The 23,079-nt window shown below is 39.5% G+C and overlaps 2 protein-coding genes across 5 annotated transcripts in view; both read right to left on the bottom strand.

Annotated features, from left to right (window-relative positions):
* Positions 1–219: 219 nt before the first annotated feature.
* zgc:158432 (uncharacterized protein LOC555281 homolog) lies at positions 220–12,640 on the bottom strand. 3 transcript variants are annotated; one of them, XM_037533243.1, is made up of 11 exons: positions 12,500–12,640; positions 12,036–12,188; positions 11,247–11,358; positions 10,364–10,531; positions 8,336–8,405; positions 7,819–7,901; positions 6,759–6,824; positions 4,743–4,808; positions 4,553–4,606; positions 3,512–3,647; positions 220–959 (listed from the first exon to the last, which is right to left on the bottom strand). In XM_037533243.1, the coding sequence occupies exons 2-11, from the start codon at positions 12,097–12,099 to the stop codon at positions 867–869; spliced, it is 912 nt and encodes a 303-aa protein (XP_037389140.1). In that variant the 5' UTR covers positions 12,100–12,188; positions 12,500–12,640; the 3' UTR covers positions 220–866. The 3 variants fall into 3 exon arrangements, with proteins under 3 accessions (XP_037389140.1, XP_017540394.2, XP_037389139.1); XM_017684905.2 differs by having other exon boundaries at positions 4,553–4,627; positions 12,500–12,636; XM_037533242.1 differs by having other exon boundaries at positions 4,553–4,627; positions 11,247–11,355; positions 12,500–12,635.
* Positions 12,641–14,836: 2,196 nt separating this feature from the next.
* The window catches only part of taf1 (TAF1 RNA polymerase II, TATA box binding protein (TBP)-associated factor), a 49,778-nt gene continuing 41,535 nt past the window's right edge, over positions 14,837–23,079 (bottom strand). The window contains exons 33-41 of one of the 2 annotated variants that reach the window (XM_037533494.1): positions 22,963–23,055; positions 22,793–22,877; positions 22,469–22,536; positions 21,763–21,879; positions 21,016–21,081; positions 20,591–20,686; positions 18,272–18,464; positions 16,913–17,063; positions 14,837–15,789 (exon numbers count right to left, since the gene is read on the bottom strand). In XM_037533494.1, the coding sequence (XP_037389391.1) occupies positions 15,555–15,789; positions 16,913–17,063; positions 18,272–18,464; positions 20,591–20,686; positions 21,016–21,081; positions 21,763–21,879; positions 22,469–22,536; positions 22,793–22,877; positions 22,963–23,055 (1,104 nt within the window). In that variant the 3' untranslated portion in view covers positions 14,837–15,554. The remainder of the gene's footprint in view (positions 15,790–16,912; positions 17,064–18,271; positions 18,465–20,590; positions 20,687–21,015; positions 21,082–21,762; positions 21,880–22,468; positions 22,537–22,792; positions 22,878–22,962; positions 23,056–23,079) is intronic. The other variant, XM_037533495.1, reaches the window with a different exon arrangement.

Here is a 23,079-nt window from a genome sequence, read left to right as displayed (position 1 = left end):
AATATTTAGAAAGCTTAATTAATGCTAATTAATATGTAAACATGAAGAAAAATGACAGATTACTGTTTCTTCAATTTCAAAATGTTTTTATTTAGATGTGCAGGTCAGAAAACCATAAAACAAAGATTTATTTGATACTTCAATACAGGGCAGATCCATCTTAATTTTAGGTCATAAATAAATCCACACATTTAGTCTGTAATTTTTGGTAATAAAATGTGGCATATATATGTGACAATTTATCAGGATGAATAACAATTTAAACAACAACAACAAGCAGATTTTGATAAAACGAGATGTGGCTGGTTTAAAAATGAAGAAAATCCAAACTGCCCATCTAAAGCTTGGAAACATCTTTCATTCTTTTAAAATTTTCTTGCTGTTAATTTGATTTGATACTTCTTTTCCAAGCTATTGTTAAAAGCTCATTTTAAAACTCTTTTGGCTCTAAAGGTGGCTCAAACACCAAATGATTTGAGTGTAGCCTTCACAACAAGTGGGCGTGGCCTTTAGCTTTATTCCTAAAATAGCACTGTGGCTAAGCAGAGATGTTTTATTTTGCACTATATCTAAAAAGAGTTAATTAGCTCTGAGCTTTTAAAATTTGTACACATTGGTGACACCTGGTGGTCAAACGTGTGAACAGCAGCTATAAATCTATTCTGTCCTGATTTTATTAATTGCCAGGCTAACACACTCATTAATATTAGCGCAAATATTTATGTGTGATGTTCTCTAAAAACACGGGAGGAGGTGTTACTACAGTAAAATGACAAATAAGACTCATGTATATTAAAAATGTTTTGAAAGGTGAGGTGTAAGTTAACCTTTGACAAACAATACATTTCATATTTCACATTTCATCTTCAGTACATGCGGTTGATTTGAGCTCGAGGGAAAGCGCTGCGGTTGCTGTAGTCCGGAGCAGCGTAGGACGGCGCTGAAGACGGACCTGTTCTCTGAAGAAAAAAACCCCCCAAAAAACAGGAAAACACCATCAAAAACTGCATACTTAGTAGACAATATCACTGATTTTCTATTTGTTAAAATATGGATTAATAGAGAATGTTACCAGATCATTCTCATGAAACTGCCTCTAAACTGCCTAATGCACATTTTTTAACCTTCAGTAAATTAAAAATGAAAAATTTTAAATTAAAATGGCTCTGATTTGAATGAAAACATTTTTTTCAACTTTGCCTTCTGCTCTATGTTGTGAACTTTAAATGTTTTATTTATTTATGTTTTTGCTGTATTCATGTCAGCTTAATGGGGGCTATGATCTCATTCTCACTGAAAAAATGGCCTTGAAGTAATATCTCGAATCCGCCCTAAGGAAAACAAGCATCTTCAAAACATTAACCTAAGAGGAGGTCAAAAACATTTACTTTCATTGTTAGTTAAAGTACATTTATAAAGAGTGAAGAATTCAAGCCCTAATTCAACCACGGGACCACCCATATGGCTGGAGAAGGTACCGGACACCTAGCCAGCTCACAAGACACTGGGCCGATGCGGTTTTATAGCTGGGCTGAGGCCAAGATTAGGCTCAGCCTATACATAAACAGGGACAGGTGTGACAGACGTGACCATGTAGGGATAAACATGAATAGACAGAAGAATGTTCTAAATACAGTCACAGTCCAGAAACACACAATACAGAATATAATGACACACAACACTAAACACTTTACAGAGCAGCACATTTCTACAAGAGCTCTGAAGCGGAAAATGAACTCCAAACAGAGCTGCTACCTAGGAGCTTAGCATGAGAGCAGCTCTGCTGTCCACAGAACAGATTTGAAGACAGCCTCATATCTAAGAGAGCCAAGTCAGGCGGCTGGTGTTGAAGTGACTGAGAGACAAAAGTAAACCTGTTCTGTAGTTTTCTGACCTGTTATCTGCTGGGCTAAGCTAGCGCTAGCGTTACACCCATCACAGTACAGGTTCAGTTCCAGTTAACTGATGCTCACGCTTAAAGGATAATATCTGAGACAGTAGAGTGGCTACTCAGGTAGAAACCAAACGTAGATATCTAAAATGTTCCACAGCATGAAGGTGTTAGCCTGTTAGTTGTTGCTAAACAAGCATTCAAATCAGTTTCTGATTTGATTGATGGAACTTATTTACTATGGAACTTTTATAAAATTACAGAATGAAGTTATAATAACGTTTATACCTAGAATAAAGCGCTAATAAAATAAATAACCAGAATATACACTATACTGCCAAAAGTATTCCCTCACCCATCCAAATCATTGAATTCAGGTGTTCCAGTCACTTCCATGGCCACATGTGTATAAAGCCGAGCCCCTAGGCCTGCAGACTGCTTCTACAGACATTAGTGAAAGAATGGGTCGCTCTCAGGAACTCAGTGAATTCCAGCGCGGTACAGAGATCGAACGTCACCTGTGCAGCAAGTCCAGTCGTGAAATTTCCTCACTACTAAATATTCCAGGCCTTCAGATCAGCTCAAGAACAGCGTAGAGAGCTTCATGGAATGGGTTTCCATGGTTGAGCAGCTGCATCCATGCCTTACATCACCAAGCGCAGTGCAAAGCGTGGAATGCAGTGGTGTAAAGCGCCGCCACTGGACTCTAGAGCAGTGGAGACGAGTTCTCTGAAGTGACCAATCACGCTTCTCCGTCTGGGAATCCGATGGATGAGTCTGGGTTTGGCGGTTGCCAGGAGACGGTACTTGTCTGACTGCATTGTGCTGAGTGTAAAGTTTGGTGGAGGGGGGATCATGGTGTGGGGGTGTTTTTCAGGAGTTGGGCTCGGCCCCTTAGTTCCAATGAAAGGAACTCTTAAAGCTTCAGCACCAAGAGATTTTGGACAATTTCATGCTCCCAACTTTGTGGGAACAGTTTGGGGACGGCCCCTTCCTGTTCCAATATGACTGCGCACCAGTGCACAAAGCAGGTCCATAAAGACACGGATGAGCCAATTTGGTGTGGAAGAACTTGACTGGCCTGCACAGAGTCCTGACCTCAACCCCATAGAACACCTTTGGGATGAATTAGAGCGGAGACTGTGAGCCAGGCCTTCTCGTCCAGCATCAGTGTCTGACCTCACAAATGTGCTTCTGGAAGAACGGCCAAAAATTCCCATACACACTCCTAACCCTTGTGGAAAGCCTTCCCAGAAGAGTTGAGGCTTTTTATAGCTGCAAAGGGTGGGCCGACATCATATTAAACCCTATGGAGTAAGAATGGGATGTCACTTAATTTCACATGCGTGTGAAGCCAGACGAGTGAATACTTTTGGAAATATAGTGCAGCTACGCCTGAAGATGTATCATATAACTTGTTAAAACTGAACATAACACATTTATGAAAAGCACTTAAAGTGCAAATTATTTGCATGTCCCTGAATAAATGGTTAAAAATTCAACTATGAGATAAGTTATGATTAAGTTCCTGCTCATAGAGACTGTTATTAAACATTTTTATTATGTAAGCCCTAAAGTTCTGGTTGTGATGATTGCTGTGTGACAAAGTCCAATGCTCACCCTGTCGTCGTAAGCCTGAGGAGATGAAGGTGGGTCGTAGCTCCTGTACTGATCTGGAGACGGACTGCGCTCTTCATATGGATTCCTGCTTTTAGCATACGGGTTACTGAGCACTTGACCTGGACCTGCTGTGTAGCTACAAATCATACAAAATACAGTACTGCGTCAATCACATATAAAAAGTATGTGGAGTATGTATGTATATAAGATATTTAATGTTGGATAAACTTTATTGTTTTTTGAATTTGATGCCTGCAACACATTCCAGAGAAGTTGGGACAGGGGCGTGTTTCCCACTGTGTTACATCACCTTTCCTTTAAACACTCAATAAGCGTTCAGGAACTGAGGACACTGATTGTTGAAGCTTTGTAGGTGGAATTCTTTCCCATTCCTGCTTGATGTACAGCTTCAGCTGCTCAGCAGTCCGGGGTCTCCGCTGTCGTATTTTGTGCTTCATAATGCGCCACACATTTTCAATGGGAAACTTCTTTCTGAGTCAGTGCGTGACATCAATATGTAAATATGTATGACGTGGTGTGAAAAACTCCTGAGAAGATGTCTCAACAATTTAAAGTGGCAGTCTGGCTTATTAAAGAGTAAATTATGTTATTAGTAATTTTACTTTAGCTGATAGAAATTTCTGTAGATGTGCCAGTGTGTTTTCACATGTTTATTTACCCACACAGAATACAAAAAAAGTTAAATACAAAAAAATAAAAATTGGCTAAAAATTGATGTCAAATTGAGGCATAAAAAAATTAATTTAGCCAGAAAAATTCATAATCAGTGCACCCCTGTTGCTTAACATCTCAACATCTTTTTAAGGCAAATGTCATGCGCCATGCTAACTGCTGTACATGAGCTCTCATTACTTGTTAGCTACCATTAGCCTCATAGCTAAAAACTAAAACAGACCTCAAACATGTCTTGACTGACTGACTACATCTGGGTTAAAACTTGTTAAATTTGATTTTATACCAAACTCTTTCTTTAAATTGCTTAGACAAGCCAAATAAAATGACACATTTGTACTGTATTACCTGTAGGGCTGTTGGGGTCCTCCTAGACCCGGCTTATTAAATGAGCCCCCCGCTCTGGGTGAGGAAGGTAGAATGCTTTCATATGTGGCGCATGCAGATAAAAGCAGACAATGCAAATCAAAAACATCCTCATTACAGGGTCAAATATAATGTGAGAGAGAATAGCTGATGTTTTACTTTTCCCATGTACCTGTTGGGTGGACGAGGCCCTCCCATTGGTGGTCTGTCAGCTGTTGGATGCATACTAGCAGAGGGGCTGCAAACAGGAAAACAGGCACAATAAGAGTATTTATTCGATTTTCCACACTGATACTTCAAAGTCATGCATTGATATGTTCTTATATAAGGGGCTGCACGACTTCAGATTTTTAAAGTCGAGTCAATGTCGACTGATTGATAATGGCGTTATGAATAAAACCACAGAAGAAGGGAACGCTTTGCAACAAGCAGCTTTAAAAATCCACGGGTGATGCACCCTTTCCAACAAGCCCTGGATCGCCATGCTAGCCTTCCGGGAACCTGAGACGTGGAGTTTTATCTACTTTTATCTTTTATTCAGTTATTTTACATGTTCTTTTCATTTTAAATGATTAAATGTAGTTATTATTTTCTTTGTCATGTCAATCCCTGTTTTTGTAAATGCTCAGCTACATTGAAAATGAGGGTTGCCCTCAATGTACTTCTGAGTCAAAATAAAGGTTGACTGATTGATTGATTGATTGATCTCGGAATCTCTGAAATTTGTATCCAACTTAGGCGCACCTTACTGAGATGCTTGTCTCCAACTGAGGTCCGTAGAGGCAGTTAATTTAAAGTATAAAATAGGAGTAACTGACAAACATTACAGGATTACAGGATGTTACATCCCCACCCCCCCAACCACACACAACGTTTTATTGTGGTCTTCAGGAAATGTGATTATGTTCATTATGTGTGTTTGGCTTTATTCTAACATTCCTCCGCCGCTGTGCAGATTGACGGAGAAAGGTTAGTAGCAACAAAAGGCGAATCAATCTTAAAGCTTTTACGAGCCATTTTACAGAGCTGCGATAGGAAAGGGCGGTTTGACTCAACACTGAGACATGAGCTACTCAGCATGAGTGCCCAATTAAATCAAACTCGGAGCACCATCAGGGATGCTAGAAGGTGTTCCAAGCTGGGGATGCACAGATTTTAAGCAATATATTCAAGAACTTTGACGTTATGCAAAATGATTTGCCTTTTTCTTAACTGATTTTTGTAAGGTGACATAACATGGCAAGTGGGGAAAATATACCCACGGAACTGACGCATGAAACGGCTGATGCACACCCTGATTTCTCTGCTCCTCTCCTTCCGAATGGACCTTATGCGATGAGTTGAGTGATGTCCAGTTTTGTTAATGTGTGGTGTGCTAACCAATTGCATCACATCCACCATCACACTTAAACACACTCCGCATGTGAGATATAATAGTATAAAAATGATGATATAAAACGATCTAAAAACATTAGGCTGCCTTCGGGCTCAGGAATGTCCTACAGCTCTATTTGCACCTTAACCTTAACCAAGCCCCCAAAGCAGCCAGCAGGGGGCGAGGGAAGTGATTCTGCTGGCTTTAATGAAACTTCATTGTTTCATATATTATATATATATATGCAGTACTGCGCAAAAGTTTTAGGCACCTAAGACACATTTTCAAAATCTATTTATTTGTGTAGTTTGTGTTTATTTGCTGAGTGTTAATATTTGTATAAACAAAATTTATAACATATTAATTAATAATGATTATATATATAATAACTAGTGATGTTCTGGATGTTGGTGTGTTTGTTTACCCATCTCCAAGTCTCTCCTCGAGGAAGCCCAGTATTATATGTAGTTAAAAAGCAGCTCCTGGTTTGACCAATCAGTGCTCAGTAAATTGAGCTCATGATGTCATTGATGATATTAACGAGTCTCTGTGGCGGCTGTGAAGGTGTCCAGGAAAAATATGGACCCAAGAAATTCTTGTTACTTTTTATAGTTTTTCTGAATTCTGAATTATGAATACGACTTTATTCTGATGTATATTGTGATAAACTCACTGCTGAGGTCGACTGTTTAAACATTCGCTTAGACGCCTAATACGTTCTCACAGTGCTGTATATATGAATGTGTGTGTATAGATTAGTGTACTAGGACAGTATGTTTGAGAAAGACTTGTCTGAAGAACGTCTCTGTGTACCTGTACGGCGGCCGAGAGTCTCCCATTGATGGTTTCTCAGCAAAAGGACGTGAGTTGCCTTGAATACTGCACAGAAAGAAAAAACACAGTATGTGGGGATGCTCATGCATCAACAGTAACCTCTGCAATCCTAAGGCTTGATTTATAGTCAAAGGACAATATGCAGATTACTGTATATTAAAAAAACTACTTAAAAAAAGAGAATATTAAACATCTGACCTCAAAAACTCACCGAATTCACTGAATTTAGGGACCTCAGGGACTCAGACACTCGCGAATTAAGGACTCAGGGACTAAAGGACTCGCTGAACTTCAGCAGCTCAGAAAACTGGAGAAACTCAAGGACCTCAGGGATTCACAAATTCAGCATTTAGCGACGCAGGATTTAGGGATGTAGGACTCAGGATACTCAGAGAACTTTGGGAAGCAAGGAAATTCAGGAACTCAGGGATTCCAGGTACTCAGGCCTCAGAGACTCAAGGACTCAGGGATTAAATGATTGGGGATTCAGGGACTCGTACACATAGTGACACTGCACTATTCTATGAACTGGGGAAACAGAGAACTCTGGGACTCTAAGACCTCAGGAATTCAGGAACTCTGGGTTTAGAGACTCGAGGAACTCAAGGAACTCATGGATCTCGGGAACTCAAAGACGTAAGCATCCAGGATTCAGGGACTTAAGGACTCACAGAAAAAAGGGAAATGGGGGAACTCAAGGACTTCAACTACTCAGGAATCAAGGACTCCGAGACCTCAGAGAACTCGGGGACTAACGGTGCCTTCACACTGCTCCAGCAGGTCAATGCTTCGCGCTGGTTCCGTCAGTTTCATGATACGTCTGGTGCGTTGAGTTTCGGGGATGCGTCACAAAGTTAAGAGGAGCTGAACTTTATGCAAATGAATCCAGCCAACGTGAGGCATTTACCCAATCAGGAGGCAGGTGATGTTTGCAGTTCAAGGTATGAAACACTGTTTTTTTTTTCACATGGAAGACCCGTCACGAAAGCTAGAATACTTAAACGCAACTTTTTACCTCCACCTGCAGGTCAGTGCTCACCTGTACGGGCGTGAGGATGCAGGTTGCGCAGTAAATCCACCTTGTGGTGGGCTTGGACTAGGAGGATGACCATTAGGACGAGCCTTAGAGAGAGAGAGAGAAACAGAAAGTAAACAAAAATAAGACAAGATAAGAACTGAGTACATAATGTAGTCACATCTAAGAATTTTGCAAAACACAACTTCACTCCAATTGCTGAAATTTTTATTATTATTATTATTATTAATAATAATAATAATTTTAACCATGTTCATATTTTATTATTAAAATAAGCTCATAGTGTCCTAGAACTGAAAAGTAAAATTAAGCAATAAAAACAAAAACAACAAAAGCAGAAACAGGAACAAAATAATAAAACTTAAATTAATGACGACAGTATTTTTGTTAATAACTGGATCAAAATATATATTTTCATTATTAAACAAGTGAACTATTAGTGGCCTTTGTTTGCTGCGCTGAGAGGATGTCAGCCTACATGATCTACTCCGCGTTATTCCATAATTAAACAATGACTCACATTCACATCGGATGCAAAAACTATTCCAGGGAACATGGTCTCCTCCGAGCTGGACTGCTGTTTGCTTTCTCTGTAAAACAAACAAAAACACACTGAGTTCATGTAGAAGGTGGAACGTCAAAAGTTTGGGGACACAGAGCTTATCAGAATACAATTTATCATCCCTCATATAATAAAATCACAAGAATTTCACAGGTGAAATATGTAAAAAGGTAAAATTATACGTTTCTCAGAGGATGACACATTTTTCTCCAATTTGACATTTTTTTGTGACAAAGTCTTTTTCTAATGTAGTAACACATTTTTCCAGTGTGATGATACATTTTTACTCTGCAAAAGTAGAAGTTTCTTGTTAAATGTCCCTCAATGTTTTTTTACGAGGCTGAAGTCACTTTCATTCTCCAGCTTCTTGTTCGAATTTTCCCATTCCACCTTAAATGGCGCCTGAATGTAACTACTGCACCATTTAAGGTGGAACAGGAAAATTTGAACACGAAGCTGGTGAATGAGCAACTGACTTCAGCTTCTTTTCTTCAGCTGCTTTTCAGTGTTCGACAGATTCTCGCCGCAGATTAAATGTATCAGGAATCCAGCTGGAGTGATTACAGAGCACTTCAAATAAAACTACTCTAAAAGTCTCTGTTTACAAAATTCTCAAACATTTAACTACGCGGAAGTTCTGAAACGCAGTGGCTCCTTCTAACCCTTGTCACCCTCGTCATTATCAGCTGACAGTCAGGGATTTCTTATCAGTAACTCTGTTCAGAAAGCTGATATTAAGTTCCTCCAGTCAAAGAGCAATAAAGTTCTACAGCGAACGGAACCAAGTTTTCACACACTTTTGTTTTCATGCATCCAAACATGCACTTCAGATTTACAAACATTAAAAAATTGACTTTGCACTTGCAAATATCCACCTATATATACACAAAATACACTTAAAAAAAAGTTCTTCAGGGGTTCTTTAGTATAAAAATGGTTCTATATAGAACCATGAACACTGAACGAACCATTTGCTTGATAAAAAGACTCTTTGGGTTCTTTAGACTGACAGAGAACGTGCTGCAGATGGTTCTATTTACCACCTTTTAAAAAGGGTTTTATATACCATGAAAAAGGGTTCTTCTATTCTTACAGGCTTGACATCATAACAATGTAAGAACCATTCTTGGTGTTATATAGAACCTTTTGGGCATCAGACAGCCGGTCCTTCGGCCCACGTCCCAGCTGCCACCACCTGCCTTGGACGAGCTGCCTACCCTACACTGATGTTCTCATGGACTCCTAGTTATTCCTAATACCAATATTACTGCTATTAATATTAGTAGTATAATAACTCTGTAAGTAGTCTGACCAGAGGAGGATGGGACCCCCCTGGTGAGCCTGGTTCCTCCCAAGGTTTCTTCCTCAGTTCTGAGGGAGGTTCTCCTTGCCACTGTTGCCCCTGGCTTGCCCACCAGGGGGTTTCTGTACATTCTTACAGTCCTGTTGAAACTTTGTCTTTTCCGAAATTCTGTAAAGCTGCTTTGTGACAACATCCGTTGTAAAAAGCGCTACAAATAAATTTGATTTGATTTGATTTGTTGTTGATCTCTGGAATGTGAGAAAACAAAACACGTGGCTCTGAAACTATGGAACAGTAATGTACTGAGCAAAACGGCAGATCCGTCTCTGTCATTCCGTCTAAACTGTATTTTAACTAGATAAAAACTGTATTTTAACTAGATAATAATATTTAAATATTAAATTAATATTTAGATACTGTCGGTCTTTTTTCCTCTTAGAACAGCTGTACATATGTACAATTATGTACAAGTACTGGAGCCGATCCCAGCAGTCATCGGGCGGAAGGCAGCTAATTAACTCACGCTTTCTTTATTTTTACAGATTTTAAGCAAATGTAATCCATGAAGGACTGAACACCCTGAGTAAAATGCGTCATCTATCAAATATATCTAAAATATCACTAAAACAGGAAATGGTGTGTTATTAACTGTGTAAGAAATTAAACAGAGGGGTGTTTCTCACCCAGTGCTCTTGCTGGACTTCTGACAAATGTGTATGATGTGGACGGTCACTCCCACCACCAGAGCCAGAGTTATTCCAGGAAGAGAGGCCACGAGGGCGAAGGTCAGTGTCGTCCACTTCTGATTACAGTTCTCACCCAGATAGAACTCATCTTTGAAGTTATTACACCTGCAGACAGACAGACAGACAGAAGGCAGTTCACTGAGTTTTCACAGAACTGCAGCAAAGCCCACGCTTCATTTATTCACTGTCCAGTCAAAACAGCCATTCAGTTCTTGCATAAAGCTTTCAGAATTGGAGCTCAAAAAATGGACAAAAAGCTCCAGAGAAAATGAGGCTCCTCACAACCACCTGGAAGAGCTGGTAGACACCAAAACCTCATCAGATAAACAGCACTGAGAGCTTTGATCTCTGAGAGAGAGGAAAACATCAAGCTGCTTCAGATCTGAAAACATCCACAGGTGTTTCTGCCCATCCTTCCACTGTGGGTCTGAAAGGACGTGTAGCTGATCAAAGAGAACAATGGACTGACCACACCAGAGTCCAGACATCACTGCTGAATGTGTTTGGGATTAGTTGGATAGTAATTGGCTAAAAGTTTCTTAAACCAGCTTCTAAGACTGAACTTTGGAGGTGTGTCTGCAGATTCTTTGAGGAACTTAAAGCGAGTCTGAAAAGAATAGAAGCTGGAATGAATGTAAAGAGTGCCTCACTGACCCTCACACTTCTTTATTATCAATACAATAATCAGTTGATAAAATTTAATAAGAGAGGTTAAGCGAGAGACAGAGGGAGAAGCAGAGGTTTCCTTTTCAAGTTCTGGCATAATTTGAAAAGAGGCTGGTTACCGATCACCTGCAGTAATGTAGTGGTTATTGATTACCTGCAGAACGGCTTCCCTGATTTGCAGAAGCATGCGCTGATACTTTTATTACAGTTGAAGGTATCAGAGTCTTTGCAGAGCGCAAAGTCCAAGACTCCTGTACAGAGATCTGCTGAAGAACAAACACAGCATCCGCATTAATGACCAGTCTGTTTACTGCATTATCGACCCGAATAAACACATCAATACTCCTTACACCGTTTCCATTTTACGTTATTCAGATCGGATGAAAATAAACAAGTTCAGAATCACTGCTTTCAATAATATAAAGTGGCATAAAGAAGTATGAAGAAACCAACTGTTTCCACAGGGCGCTGTACAAGCTATGACAAAATAATTATTACTATGACAAGTGACTCTAAACGTGTCAGTTTAATGACCGGCTAATTTTAAAATAAAATAAGAACAAAAACAGATACATAAAACCAGGATGATTCATAGAACACAAGATCTAAAATAAAGCCATATATATATATGCAGAATGTATTTTGTATTATATGCTAATTAATCTAGTTAGTAGATTTCCCATTGTTCTCAATTATACAAGTCATTTAGTATTAAATACATAAAGATACAGTCAGTCTTAGATAGATAGATCAATAGATAGATCTTGTAAACAAAGTCTTAGAATATAGTACAAGACAAATAGAAAAGATTTAATAAGTTGTTTGTATATATTTAAGTAAGTTGAGAAGCATGAGTTAGCCAGTTAGTTGATCATTTAAATTATCGAACTAGTTATGAATTAATAAATTGGATTTTTTCCCTAATACTCATGGACACACTCACCCATCTGTCCATCTGCAGTAAAAATGAACACAGTGAAGAAACACAGATGTGGAAGAAGCTTCATCTTGTAACGGACGCCGACGCAGAGAACCCGGTTCTGAAACAGTCACGCTTAGAATGCGAGTCTGAGAGAGACTGGGCCATAAACACGCCCTGAAACGGTGATAAACACAAGGAGTGTCGGAGCACATAAACCAATCGGAGCTGATACACACTCACTGCCCTGGAATTCAACAGATTTTTCCTCATTTCCTCGTAAATAATCAATATATAGATATCTTTTGTAAAAAAAAATATTTATACACTGAAAAATGTTAGATTTATAATAATAATAAAAGTTGTAATTATTAAAATATTGGTGCATTAAAAAGATTAATTATGGCCTAAATGAAACACCGAATTCAAAACTTATTCAAGCTCTGCGTCTCTGAAAGGACAGTTACACGCTCCGTCGACTTTCTTACTGAAATTAAGTTCAACATCCTCTGCACGTATATGAACGTGGAATTTGACCAGGGTGGCCAAACTTCTGCACAATGTGTGAAAGAATGTCCAGTCAGCCGCGTTAATGGTGCTCTTGCTTCACATCATCCATCCATCCATTTTCTAAGCCGCTTCTCCGTCAGGGTCCCGGGGGGGTGCTGGAGCCTATCCCAGCAGTCTTCGGGCGGAAGGCAGGATACACCCTGGACAGGTCGCCAGTCCATCGCAGGGCAGACAGACAGACACAGACAGTTGCTTCAAATCATTAAAATGTAAATAAAGCATTTCAAATAACTGATAATCTTGAAAAAAACTGGCAGAATGGTTAATGTGCGGCTTTTCGTGGGAGGGGCTCAATTAGCATTTTGAAAATGACATCATGAAAGTTACGTCATAATTTTGTTAGCAAGATCAGCGTTAACGGATGAGCCACTCCACAGTTCAGGCTTCCGTATAATTTCCTGTCACTATTAAACGTGTGTTTCCAGTTCCTGCCAATATCCAGCAACTTCCACAGCCGTTGAAGAGGAGTGGACCAACATTCCACAGGCCACAATCAACAACATGATCAACTCTATGCGAAGGAGATGTGTTGCACTGCGTCAGGCAAATAGTGGTCACACCAGATACTGGCTGGACCCCCCCAGACGGCCCAGTACAGTAAACCTGCACATTTTAGAGTGGCCTTTTACTGCGGCCAGCCTGAGGCACACCTGTGCACTAATCATGCTGTCTAATCAGCATCTTGATATGCCACACCTGTGAGGTGGACGGATTATCTCGGTAGAGGAGACGAGCTCACTAACACAGGTTTACACACATTTGTGAACAATATTTGAGAGAAAAAGGCCTTTTGTGTGCATAGAAAGAGTCTCTGAGTTCAGCTCATGAAAAACAGGAGCAAAAACAAGTGTTGTGTTTATATTTTTGTTGTGTGTATATATATATATATATATATATATACATATATACACATATATATATACACACACACATATATATACACACACACACACACACACACACATATATATATATATATATATTACACTACACACACACACACAATGATAACTTTACAGGAGTGGAAAAACAACATTGTATTGTACATCGTTGCCGGGAAACTCGAAGCTGTTTACAGTCACTGCAGCATGAAACGAGACAAAAATACAGAAACCTGTTCGCTACTTCGGTCACTGACGTCCTCCTGACTGTAACTTACACCCTGGTCTGTAACAGACTTCATTATGTGGTCAGACGCTGTACGAGTCACTGTTAACTATAAATGTGGACCAAAGTACATGAGCACAGCTAAACACAGCAGCCTGAACTGTGTCTGTACTTCCGTTCATGATACCATGCACAGCAGTGAGGAACCCTCAGGGCATTCTGGATCTTCAGAGAAGGTCTAATGAGGAGTGGGAAATTTTAAAAAAAGAAATTATAATTTTTTACTTTTATTAATATCATCATGCTCATTGTGTTTAAACTCTAACTCTTTTTTATATTTTGGTTGGAAACAACCGTAAATGGCCCAGCAGAACACCGTCCAATCAGGATGGTTCTCTGTGTGGTATCTAGCTGGACGCAGCCAAGCTGGTCTGCCGCTGGTTAGAAGTTCAGAAGCTGGACAGAAGGCCTTACATGTCCAACCAGTCATGCTTTGATTAGCAATTTACAATAAGCAGAACAAGAAATGTTGCTGTAGTCCTTCCAGAAGTTCTAGATAACTGACTGTGAATACGAGCTGTAGTCTAAGCAGTGTTCCGGTTAGTTGTTAGGAGTGGAAAAGAGCTAAAATCCCAGAGGTGCTGTTACTCGTTTTGCTGTTTTGACATTTATGGTCTGAACTGATGGCCTAAGTCTAATGATCACGATGTACGGTGGAGATCACAGAACAGCTCCGCCTGAAGCCAGTGGTGCTAATTGGTACTGCTAATTTCCTTCCATTATGAGGGGTTCCGTTTAAACATGTTTTTTTTGAAGACCAATTAAAATTATTTTCATTTATTTTCAATGTGAGAAAAGTGTTTTCCTTTGTTTTTGTGCACTTGATGTTAATTTTATCACAACTTCATTCTGGATGTTAACGTTCGCTAGAACTGCATTTTGGACGATGATTTTAATACAAATTTATTCAGAATGCTAATTTTAATAGAATTTCTTTTGAACTTTCATTTTATTAGAACTTCATTTTATACGATAATTTGAAAAGAAATTCATTCTGGACGATACCTTTATTACAAATTCATTTTAGATGATAATTTTATTAGAAATTCATTCCGGACGTTAGTTTTAATAAAAAATGAATTGCGATGTTAATTTGATTAGATCTTTATTCTGGACGTTAATTTTATTATAACTTCATTCACAACAACTGGATTAGAATTTGACTCCAGAGGGTAATTTTATCAGAAAATCGTTCTGAATGTTATTTTTAATCAGACATCATTTAGGATATTAATTTTAATAGATCAATCATTCTTGACGTAAATTTCAATAGAAATTCATTTTAAACATTCATTTGATCATCTTTTTTGATGTAAATTTGATAAAAAATTCATTCTGGATGATAATTTTGTTAGAACTTCATCCCATTTAACAGTTCTTTCGTATTTAGGATTAGTATCTGAAAGCATGTCAGAATAATTTTATACATTTATTGCAACCTAATTACCAAAGTAGTCCAGCCTTGGTAGCCTGTAGTGATGTCCCTCACACTGTTTGACTGTGAAACCAGGCTTGAACATTTATTTCACATATTATCAGAATGCGACGCTCTGGAACACAAACTTTAATTTCCAGTCACTCTCCTGACATCACAGACTTCACTGGCTCACATAAAAAAATAACAGAATTATAAAAACACAAACTAAATCGTTTACGTTTGTATGTCCACATCAAATGAGGAATCATCACTCGTGTTGCACGATGCACTACACAGTGTAGAATATGTACAGATCTGTGATCAGCGTAAGTTCAAACACAGCAGAACGAGTGACGCTGCAGCCAAACTGCCGTGTTATTATGTTGTGGTTAATTATCCGAGTCCATGTCACTGTCTCCTCCGATGGATCTGAACTCTTCGCTGTCCTCCTCGTCCTCGCTGAGCTGAACCTGATTGAGAACACTTGGGCCCCTCCGTCGCTCTTCTCCTTCGTCCTCCTCTTCGTCCTCCTCTTCTTCGCTCACTCCGTACACTCCCACCCCTCCGCCTGGGCTGGAGCTCCGCCCCTGACGCTGACTGTCTGCTTCATCATAGCTGCCGTAACTGAGACAGAAAGACAAAGATGATGATGTATAGACAGTCTCAGATAATAACACTGCCAACAACACTAACACTATTAATAATAATAATAATAATTCATATCCATATTTAACGATAGCACACCTTCATACATGTAGCAGCTCGAGTAGAATAGACTTCAAAACCCTAAGACTATTTCCTCCGTACTAACACAGTCACAGAAAAGCTGCACAAACGGCACTTAAAAGTAGTTTTACTATCATTTGTGTTTTTTTAAGGAGTTATTTAATTTGTTAATATAATGTGGAAACTGTACTTTGTAGTATTCTAAAGTACATCATTTCAGTAGTAGTATGGCTTATGAATCAATACTCTGAGTTCAAATGAGCAATATCGAGCTCATGTAATCCAAATGCACAAGAGATCAATCAAACCAGAGATCTCCAACCAACCAGACTCTAATTTTATAAAATAGAAATATTAGAAACATTTTATATATTGGAAAAATAAGGCTGTCATCTCAGAAGCATGACGTAGTATCTCACAAGAAAATTCTGAAGAAAATTCAGATATAATGTCTCAATGATTATGGTTTCATAATTAAGGATTTAGTACCTCATAATATTGAGAAAGAGAAAAAAAAAATCACATAATGACTTAATATCTTAGATTAATAAAATAAAATCTGATTTAGTATTTAGTATCTTAATTATTACTCTCATAACTATGACTTCGTACATCATAATCAATAAAATTCTCAGTTATGACAGTATCTAATTTATGATGGCTTATAATTATGAATTAACCTCATAATAATGACTTTTTAAGAGAAAGAGAACAACGAAAACTTTAATAATGAGCTGAATGAACCTGACAAAACAACACAGCGTCTTGGTAATAAAGTGTCAGTATAAAAGATTCCAGATACAGTCAAAATTCCAAAATCAGCAGTGAAAAATGTACTAAAGTGGGGGAAAAAGACCGGATGAGTTCAAAACCTGCTACATTTAACCATCTGACCATCCGAAAGAGAACACCTAACAAACCGGGCTGGACAAAGGACCAGCACTGCAGATTGAGAACCCGACACACACACACACTTAATCCACAGATAAGGAGGATGTGCAGGGCTTTTGTGTTTTCTGACCTGACATTGCTGTCCTCCATGTGTGTATCCTCGTCTGGCCCCTCCCCCTCGTATGACATCATGCTCTCTTCCTGTTCCATTCCCATGCGGGCGGTCTCCTGATGCCCCACCTCCCGCTCGCTGTCACTCCCACTCTCTGAAAGGTGGATCGCTGTGATGGGCAGCACAGGCAGCCGCAAATTAAAGAGAGAAAAACAGACCAAAACAAAGACTCTAAACCTCTTCACACAAAAATACATGAACCAAAAATTATTACTTTTTTTAAAATATCTGGGCAAGATTTATCTGCCCATTGAAAAACTGCAGAAAATTTAACATAAAAACTTAAGATTGTGCAGTTTTAAACCATTCATTTTCAAAGACTGACGGATTAAATCCTCAAATATATACTAGAACCCTAGAAAGTCAGACAGACAGGAAGATGAAAGACAGAGATGAGCCTGAACGAAGATAATAAAAATCATCTCAAGATGACTTTACATCGGACAAATCAGCACCACGTCATAGCCGGTTTATGAGGAGTCCGGCTTCTTCCTGTTCCATCAAAACCAGGGGGAAAAACACTGAAAGCTCTAAGCTAGTAAAACGTAAATACTTGGTGTTGCTGTATCGATACAATATTGCGATAATATGCTGTATCGATTTTTCGCCCAGACCTATTTGCCCGCCCGTTAGCTTAACTTGCTGGCTGATAAGAAATAATATACATTTACACAGAATCATGTACAGAATCAAAAAAGCTTCTATTTTTCTGTTGAGCGTAAAACTGTGAGCAAAAACACTCATTCTCTTGCTGATAGCATAAATGCTAATAACGTTGGCTTCTGATCCTGTTCATGCTGATTTATATTGTGCGCTCTACAAAGTAATCAGTCTTAAAACAGCCAACAATTCAGTAGCCTATTTGACTTGATGGAGCTCTTATTGGTGATGCAATAGCGCTCGGTGACATCATCTTCACCAGGGAGAGCAAAGAATGCGATAAACTGTCTTCAGCTGCAACTGTTGAACTCCAGTGATAATCAGCAGGAATTCATTTGGTCTACAGTAATAACGATACAGTAGTGCAGTAGCTGAACATGTTGCATGCAAGTTTGTTTCTGAACTGCTTCCAACATTTTTAACTCTCAGTTTGAGATCGCGATTTAAAAGAGATCATTTTCTATCAGTAAAGCATAAACGAAACTCAGGGCTGAATGCAGTGAGCTAGTTGACAAGCTTGGATAATGACAAGGTTGTGCGATTAAGATTGCAGCTCTTACGATGTTAAAATTTACTCTTCTCAATTGTGATATCGATATAAAAAAAACAAAAGACAAAAACAATCACTCAACTCTACTCACTCACAGCTGTACTTACAGGAGAACGGGTTATCTCCCTCCTCGTCGCTGCCTTCATCTTCTCCATCCGACATCAGCAGGTCCTGATAGAGGACACTGGCCTGCGCTGGTCTGCTTGAGCCTTCATCATACTCCTCATCATCCTCATCTATCCTTCGCCGTGGTGGTAGCAGCATCTCATCATCATCATCATCGAGGTCACCTTCCTCAGCCTTAAAACAATCATCACCACAATCACCACCAGCATCACAATTATCCAATTTACATTAATTATAGAGCTTTAAATGAAACAGTAGAAGCCGTATCGCCCCCTACGCTTCCTGTAGTGTATTACAGTCTGTCAGAGCGACTGTGTGGATCATATGAACATTATAGAGCTTTTTAAATGAAACAGTAGAAGCCGTATCGCCCCCTACGCTTCCTGTAGTGTATTACAGTCTGTCAGAGCGACTGTGTGGATCATATGAACATTATAGAGCTTTTTAAATGAAACAGTAGAAGCCGTATCGCCCCCTACGCTTCCTGTAGTGTATTACAGTCTGTCAGAGCGACTGTGTGGATCATATGAACATTATAGAGCTTTTTAAATGAAACAGTAGAAGCCGTATCGCCCCCTACGCTTCCTGTAGTGTATTACAGTCTGTCAGAGCGACTGTGTGGATCATATGAACATTATAGAGCTTTTTAAATGAAACAGTAGAAGCCGTATCGCCCCCTACGCTTCCTGTAGTGTATTACAGTCTGTCAGAGCGACTGTGTGGATCATATGAACATTATAGAGCTTTTTAAATGAAACAGTAGAAGCCGTATCGCCCCCTACGCTTCCTGTAGTGTATTACAGTCTGTCAGAGTGACTGTGTGGATCATATGAACATTATAGAGCTTTTTAAATGAAACAGTAGAAGCCGTATCGCCCCCTACGCTTCCTGTAGTGTATTACAGTCTGTCAGAGCGACTGTGTGGATCATATGAACATTATAGAGCTTTTTAAATGAAACAGTAGAAGCCGTATCGCCCCCTACGCTTCCTGTAGTGTATTACAGTCTGTCAGAGCGACTGTGTGGATCATATGAACATTATAGAGCTTTTTAAATGAAACAGTAGAAGCCGTATCGCCCCCTACGCTTCCTGTAGTGTATTACAGTCTGTCAGAGCGACTGTGTGGATCATATGAACATTATAGAGCTTTTTAAATGAAACAGTAGAAGCCGTATCGCCCCCTACGCTTCCTGTAGTGTATTACAGTCTGTCAGAGCGACTGTGTGGATCATATGGTCATTATAGAGCTTTTTAAATGAAACAGTAGAAGCCGTATCGCCCCCTACGCTTCCTGTAGTGTATTACAGTCTGTCAGAGCGACTGTGTGGATCATATGAACATTATAGAGCTTTTTAAATGAAACAGTAGAAGCCGTATCGCCCCCTACGCTTCCTGTAGTGTATTACAGTCTGTCAGAGCGACTGTGTGGATCATATGAACATTATAGAGCTTTTTAAATGAAACAGTAGAAGCCGTATCGCCCCCTACGCTTCCTGTAGTGTATTACAGTCTGTCAGAGCGACTGTGTGGATCATATGAACATTATAGAGCTTTTTAAATGAAACAGTAGAAGCCGTATCGCCCCCTACGCTTCCTGTAGTGTATTACAGTCTGTCAGAGCGACTGTGTGGATCATATGAACATTATAGAGCTTTTTAAATGAAACAGTAGAAGCCGTATCGCCCCCTACGCTTCCTGTAGTGTATTACAGTCTGTCAGAGCGACTGTGTGGATCATATGAACATTATAGAGCTTTTTAAATGAAACAGTAGAAGCCGTATCGCCCCCTACGCTTCCTGTAGTGTATTACAGTCTGTCAGAGTGACTGTGTGGATCGTATGAACATTACAGCACAATATAATCTAACTTTAAAAAATGCAGTTTGTGCTCAGCTCAGCAGTCCTCAGGCAGTAATCGTATTGCAATGGTATCCCAGATGGTTGCAAGAGTGTTGCTAGGTGGTTATTCCAGGTGGCTGATAGAAGGTTGCTAACTGGTTGCTATGATATTCAAATTGGTTGCTAGGGTGTTTCTAGGCGGTTGATATGGAATCCCAAGTAATTGCTAGATGGCTGAAATGGAAAGCAATGCCTGAGAGGTTGCGAGGTGGTTGCACTGGTGCTCCAGGCAATTGCTATATTGTTGTTACACGGGTGCTATGGTACTCCTAGGATTTTGCTAGTGTACTTGTGTCACTGTGACAAAAGAGAGGTGCACAAGTTTTGGCCCACAAAGTTCCCCGATTCAATATTAAAAAAAAAAAAAAAAAGGACTAATTTTAATGACATAATGAATTTACCGGAGCAGGTGTTTTGGGTTTGCCGTCATCGTCTTCTTCAAATCCTTCAATATCAACATCAGACTCCTCCTCCCCCATTCGGCCACGCCCACGACTCTGTAACAGACATAATCACAGATATCACCACGCTGACACAAACAGGGAAAAAAGCAGGAAAGAAAGAAAATTAATTGAGAAAGAACAGCCATGCAGTGGAGAGAAGTGGAGGACAGTGGGGAGTTGATGATTCAGAAGGGAGTAAATTATTGATGCGAGTTACTGACATTCATGCTGTCATTTCAGCTGTCGCATAAAAAAAGAAACAGACACAAATGACTAAGGAAAAACAGAATAAACAGATGACAGGGTTCCCAAAGGAGGGACGGAGAGGTGGTAGATGGGCTGATGGATGAATGGCGTGATGTTGAGGAGAGATAGAGGAGTACCTGCCCCCCTCGTTTCTGAGGGACGGGAGGAACTAGCGTAGCCTCGGCTAACAGGCTAGCATCACCCTGCAGAGTCACACACATACACACTGTTCTCACAAACATCAGGCTCAGAGAGAGAAGAAAGAGAAAAAGAGAGAAAGAAAAACAGGAAACAAAGAATAGGAAAGAAAATATGGATGTAAAGAAAGACAGGAAGGGAAATTGTAACAAACGGGGAAAAATTATTGAATGAACGTAGGAATGAAAACATGGAAGTAACAAAAAAAAGGACAAAAAATAAACAGCATAAGTAATGATAAACGAGACACGAGAAGAAAGTAACAAAAAACGCTAATAATTATGAAAAAATAGATAAAAGGAAAAAAGGAAAATGAGTGGAAACATGAAAGCAAATAAAGAAAAGGGAAAAAACACACACAAACATATATATATATAAAAATATAAGGAGAATATAAGGAGTGAATCAAAAGAAAGAAAAGGTGTGCATGAAACCTGAGGTGGGTATGGTCTGTATGTGTGTGTATGTGTGTGTGTGTGTGTGTGTGTGTGTGTGTGTGTGTGTGTATCTAAAGTCTGTATGGTCTGTGTGTGTGTATCTAAAGTCTGTATGGTGTGTGTGTGTGTGTGTGTGTATCTGAAGTGAGTGTGTGTGTGTGTACCTGAGGTGTGTATGGTGTGTGTGTGTGTGTGTGTGTGTGTGTGTGTGTGTGTGTGTGCGTGTATCTGAAGTGAGTGTGTGTGTACCTGAGGTGTGTATGGTCCAGGGGTCAACGGATCCAGACTCTCAAGGTCAGCAGCGTCCAGAGCAGCTTCTTTAGCCGTAGAGATGTCCTTCTCCAACTGAGTCAGATGTTCATCATACTGCATGCGCGCGCGCACACACAAACACACACACACGCGTAAATGTTAGTTTAGGAGTGATGACTATTTAACAATCAAAACTTTTTACAATAAGCTATTGTGTATGCGTGGCACTCGTGACTATATCTTTAGCTGCTTAAAGTAAAGAATGTAGCTAAAGTCTGACTCCAGCTCTAAGAAAAATAAAACACTCTGTTATAATATTTCATCACTTATCAAGTTTCTGTAAAACTCATGATTTCAATAAAAGAGTGTCTGTGTTCATTATGCATTTGCATATTCTACATATTATTATTCTCTCAGTGTTGGGAAGGCATGAGGGTGATATTTATTGGAGAACAGTGCCATCTGCTGCCTGTCTCAGATAACGCTTGCACGTGTGTTTTTTTAACAAGGGGCATCAATCAGCGACTCAAAGCCAGACAGTGTCTCATGGTTAATATCTAACATGGCTAAAAAGCTGATATCCAGCAAAGCCTTTGTAGAAAAGATGTGGGTAAGAAGTTAATTACACAATTGAATATCACAGGTTCATAAATAAAAGTCATTAACTCCACTTGTCCCACACAGTACACACGCAAACTCTCACCTCTTCTAAGGTCTGCTTACAGACATTCACGATCTCCAGCGCGGTTTTGGTGTACTGACTGTCAGGACCTGCCGAATTTAAGAAAGAGTCGTTAAAAAGTTACACAAACTCCAATTTACAGGTTTTCCAAGGTGTTTTTCATCAGCTTATTTTGCAGAAATAATGTCCCAAATCCTATAGAGAGTGGGCGGGGCTAAACTGCTGTAGACGGAATGTCTATATTTGTGTTGTAGTCACACCAAACCGCTCAGATTCACTCAGATTTCTATTACGTGTCCTTTCCAACAACGAAGATGAAATAAATAAACAAAGCTGTAATCTCACCGTTGTATTTGACGCTGTTGGCGTGGATCAGACTGACGTCTGCCAGGAAGATCTCACGGTTCTGATACTTGTGTTTACTGATGTTCTGATGGACATTAATGCAAACATGTAAATTAGAAAAACTCTCACGTTTAAAACGTGTCACTCAGAGCACAGAGAGGGTCTCCTACCTTGCGCAGGTTCTCCAGGTCCATGGGGTTAGCGATGACTTTATAATAATCGGGAACAAACTTCTTATTCACGGGATGATGGAACGGCCATGACTACAGAGAGAGAGAGAGAGAGAG

The sequence above is a fragment of the Pygocentrus nattereri genome, chromosome 23 (genome assembly GCF_015220715.1).
Source record: "Pygocentrus nattereri isolate fPygNat1 chromosome 23, fPygNat1.pri, whole genome shotgun sequence".
NCBI lineage: Eukaryota > Metazoa > Chordata > Actinopteri > Characiformes > Serrasalmidae > Pygocentrus > Pygocentrus nattereri.
The sequence above is the reverse complement of the archived record's forward strand: the minus strand, read 5'-3'. Positions and strand labels throughout refer to the sequence as shown.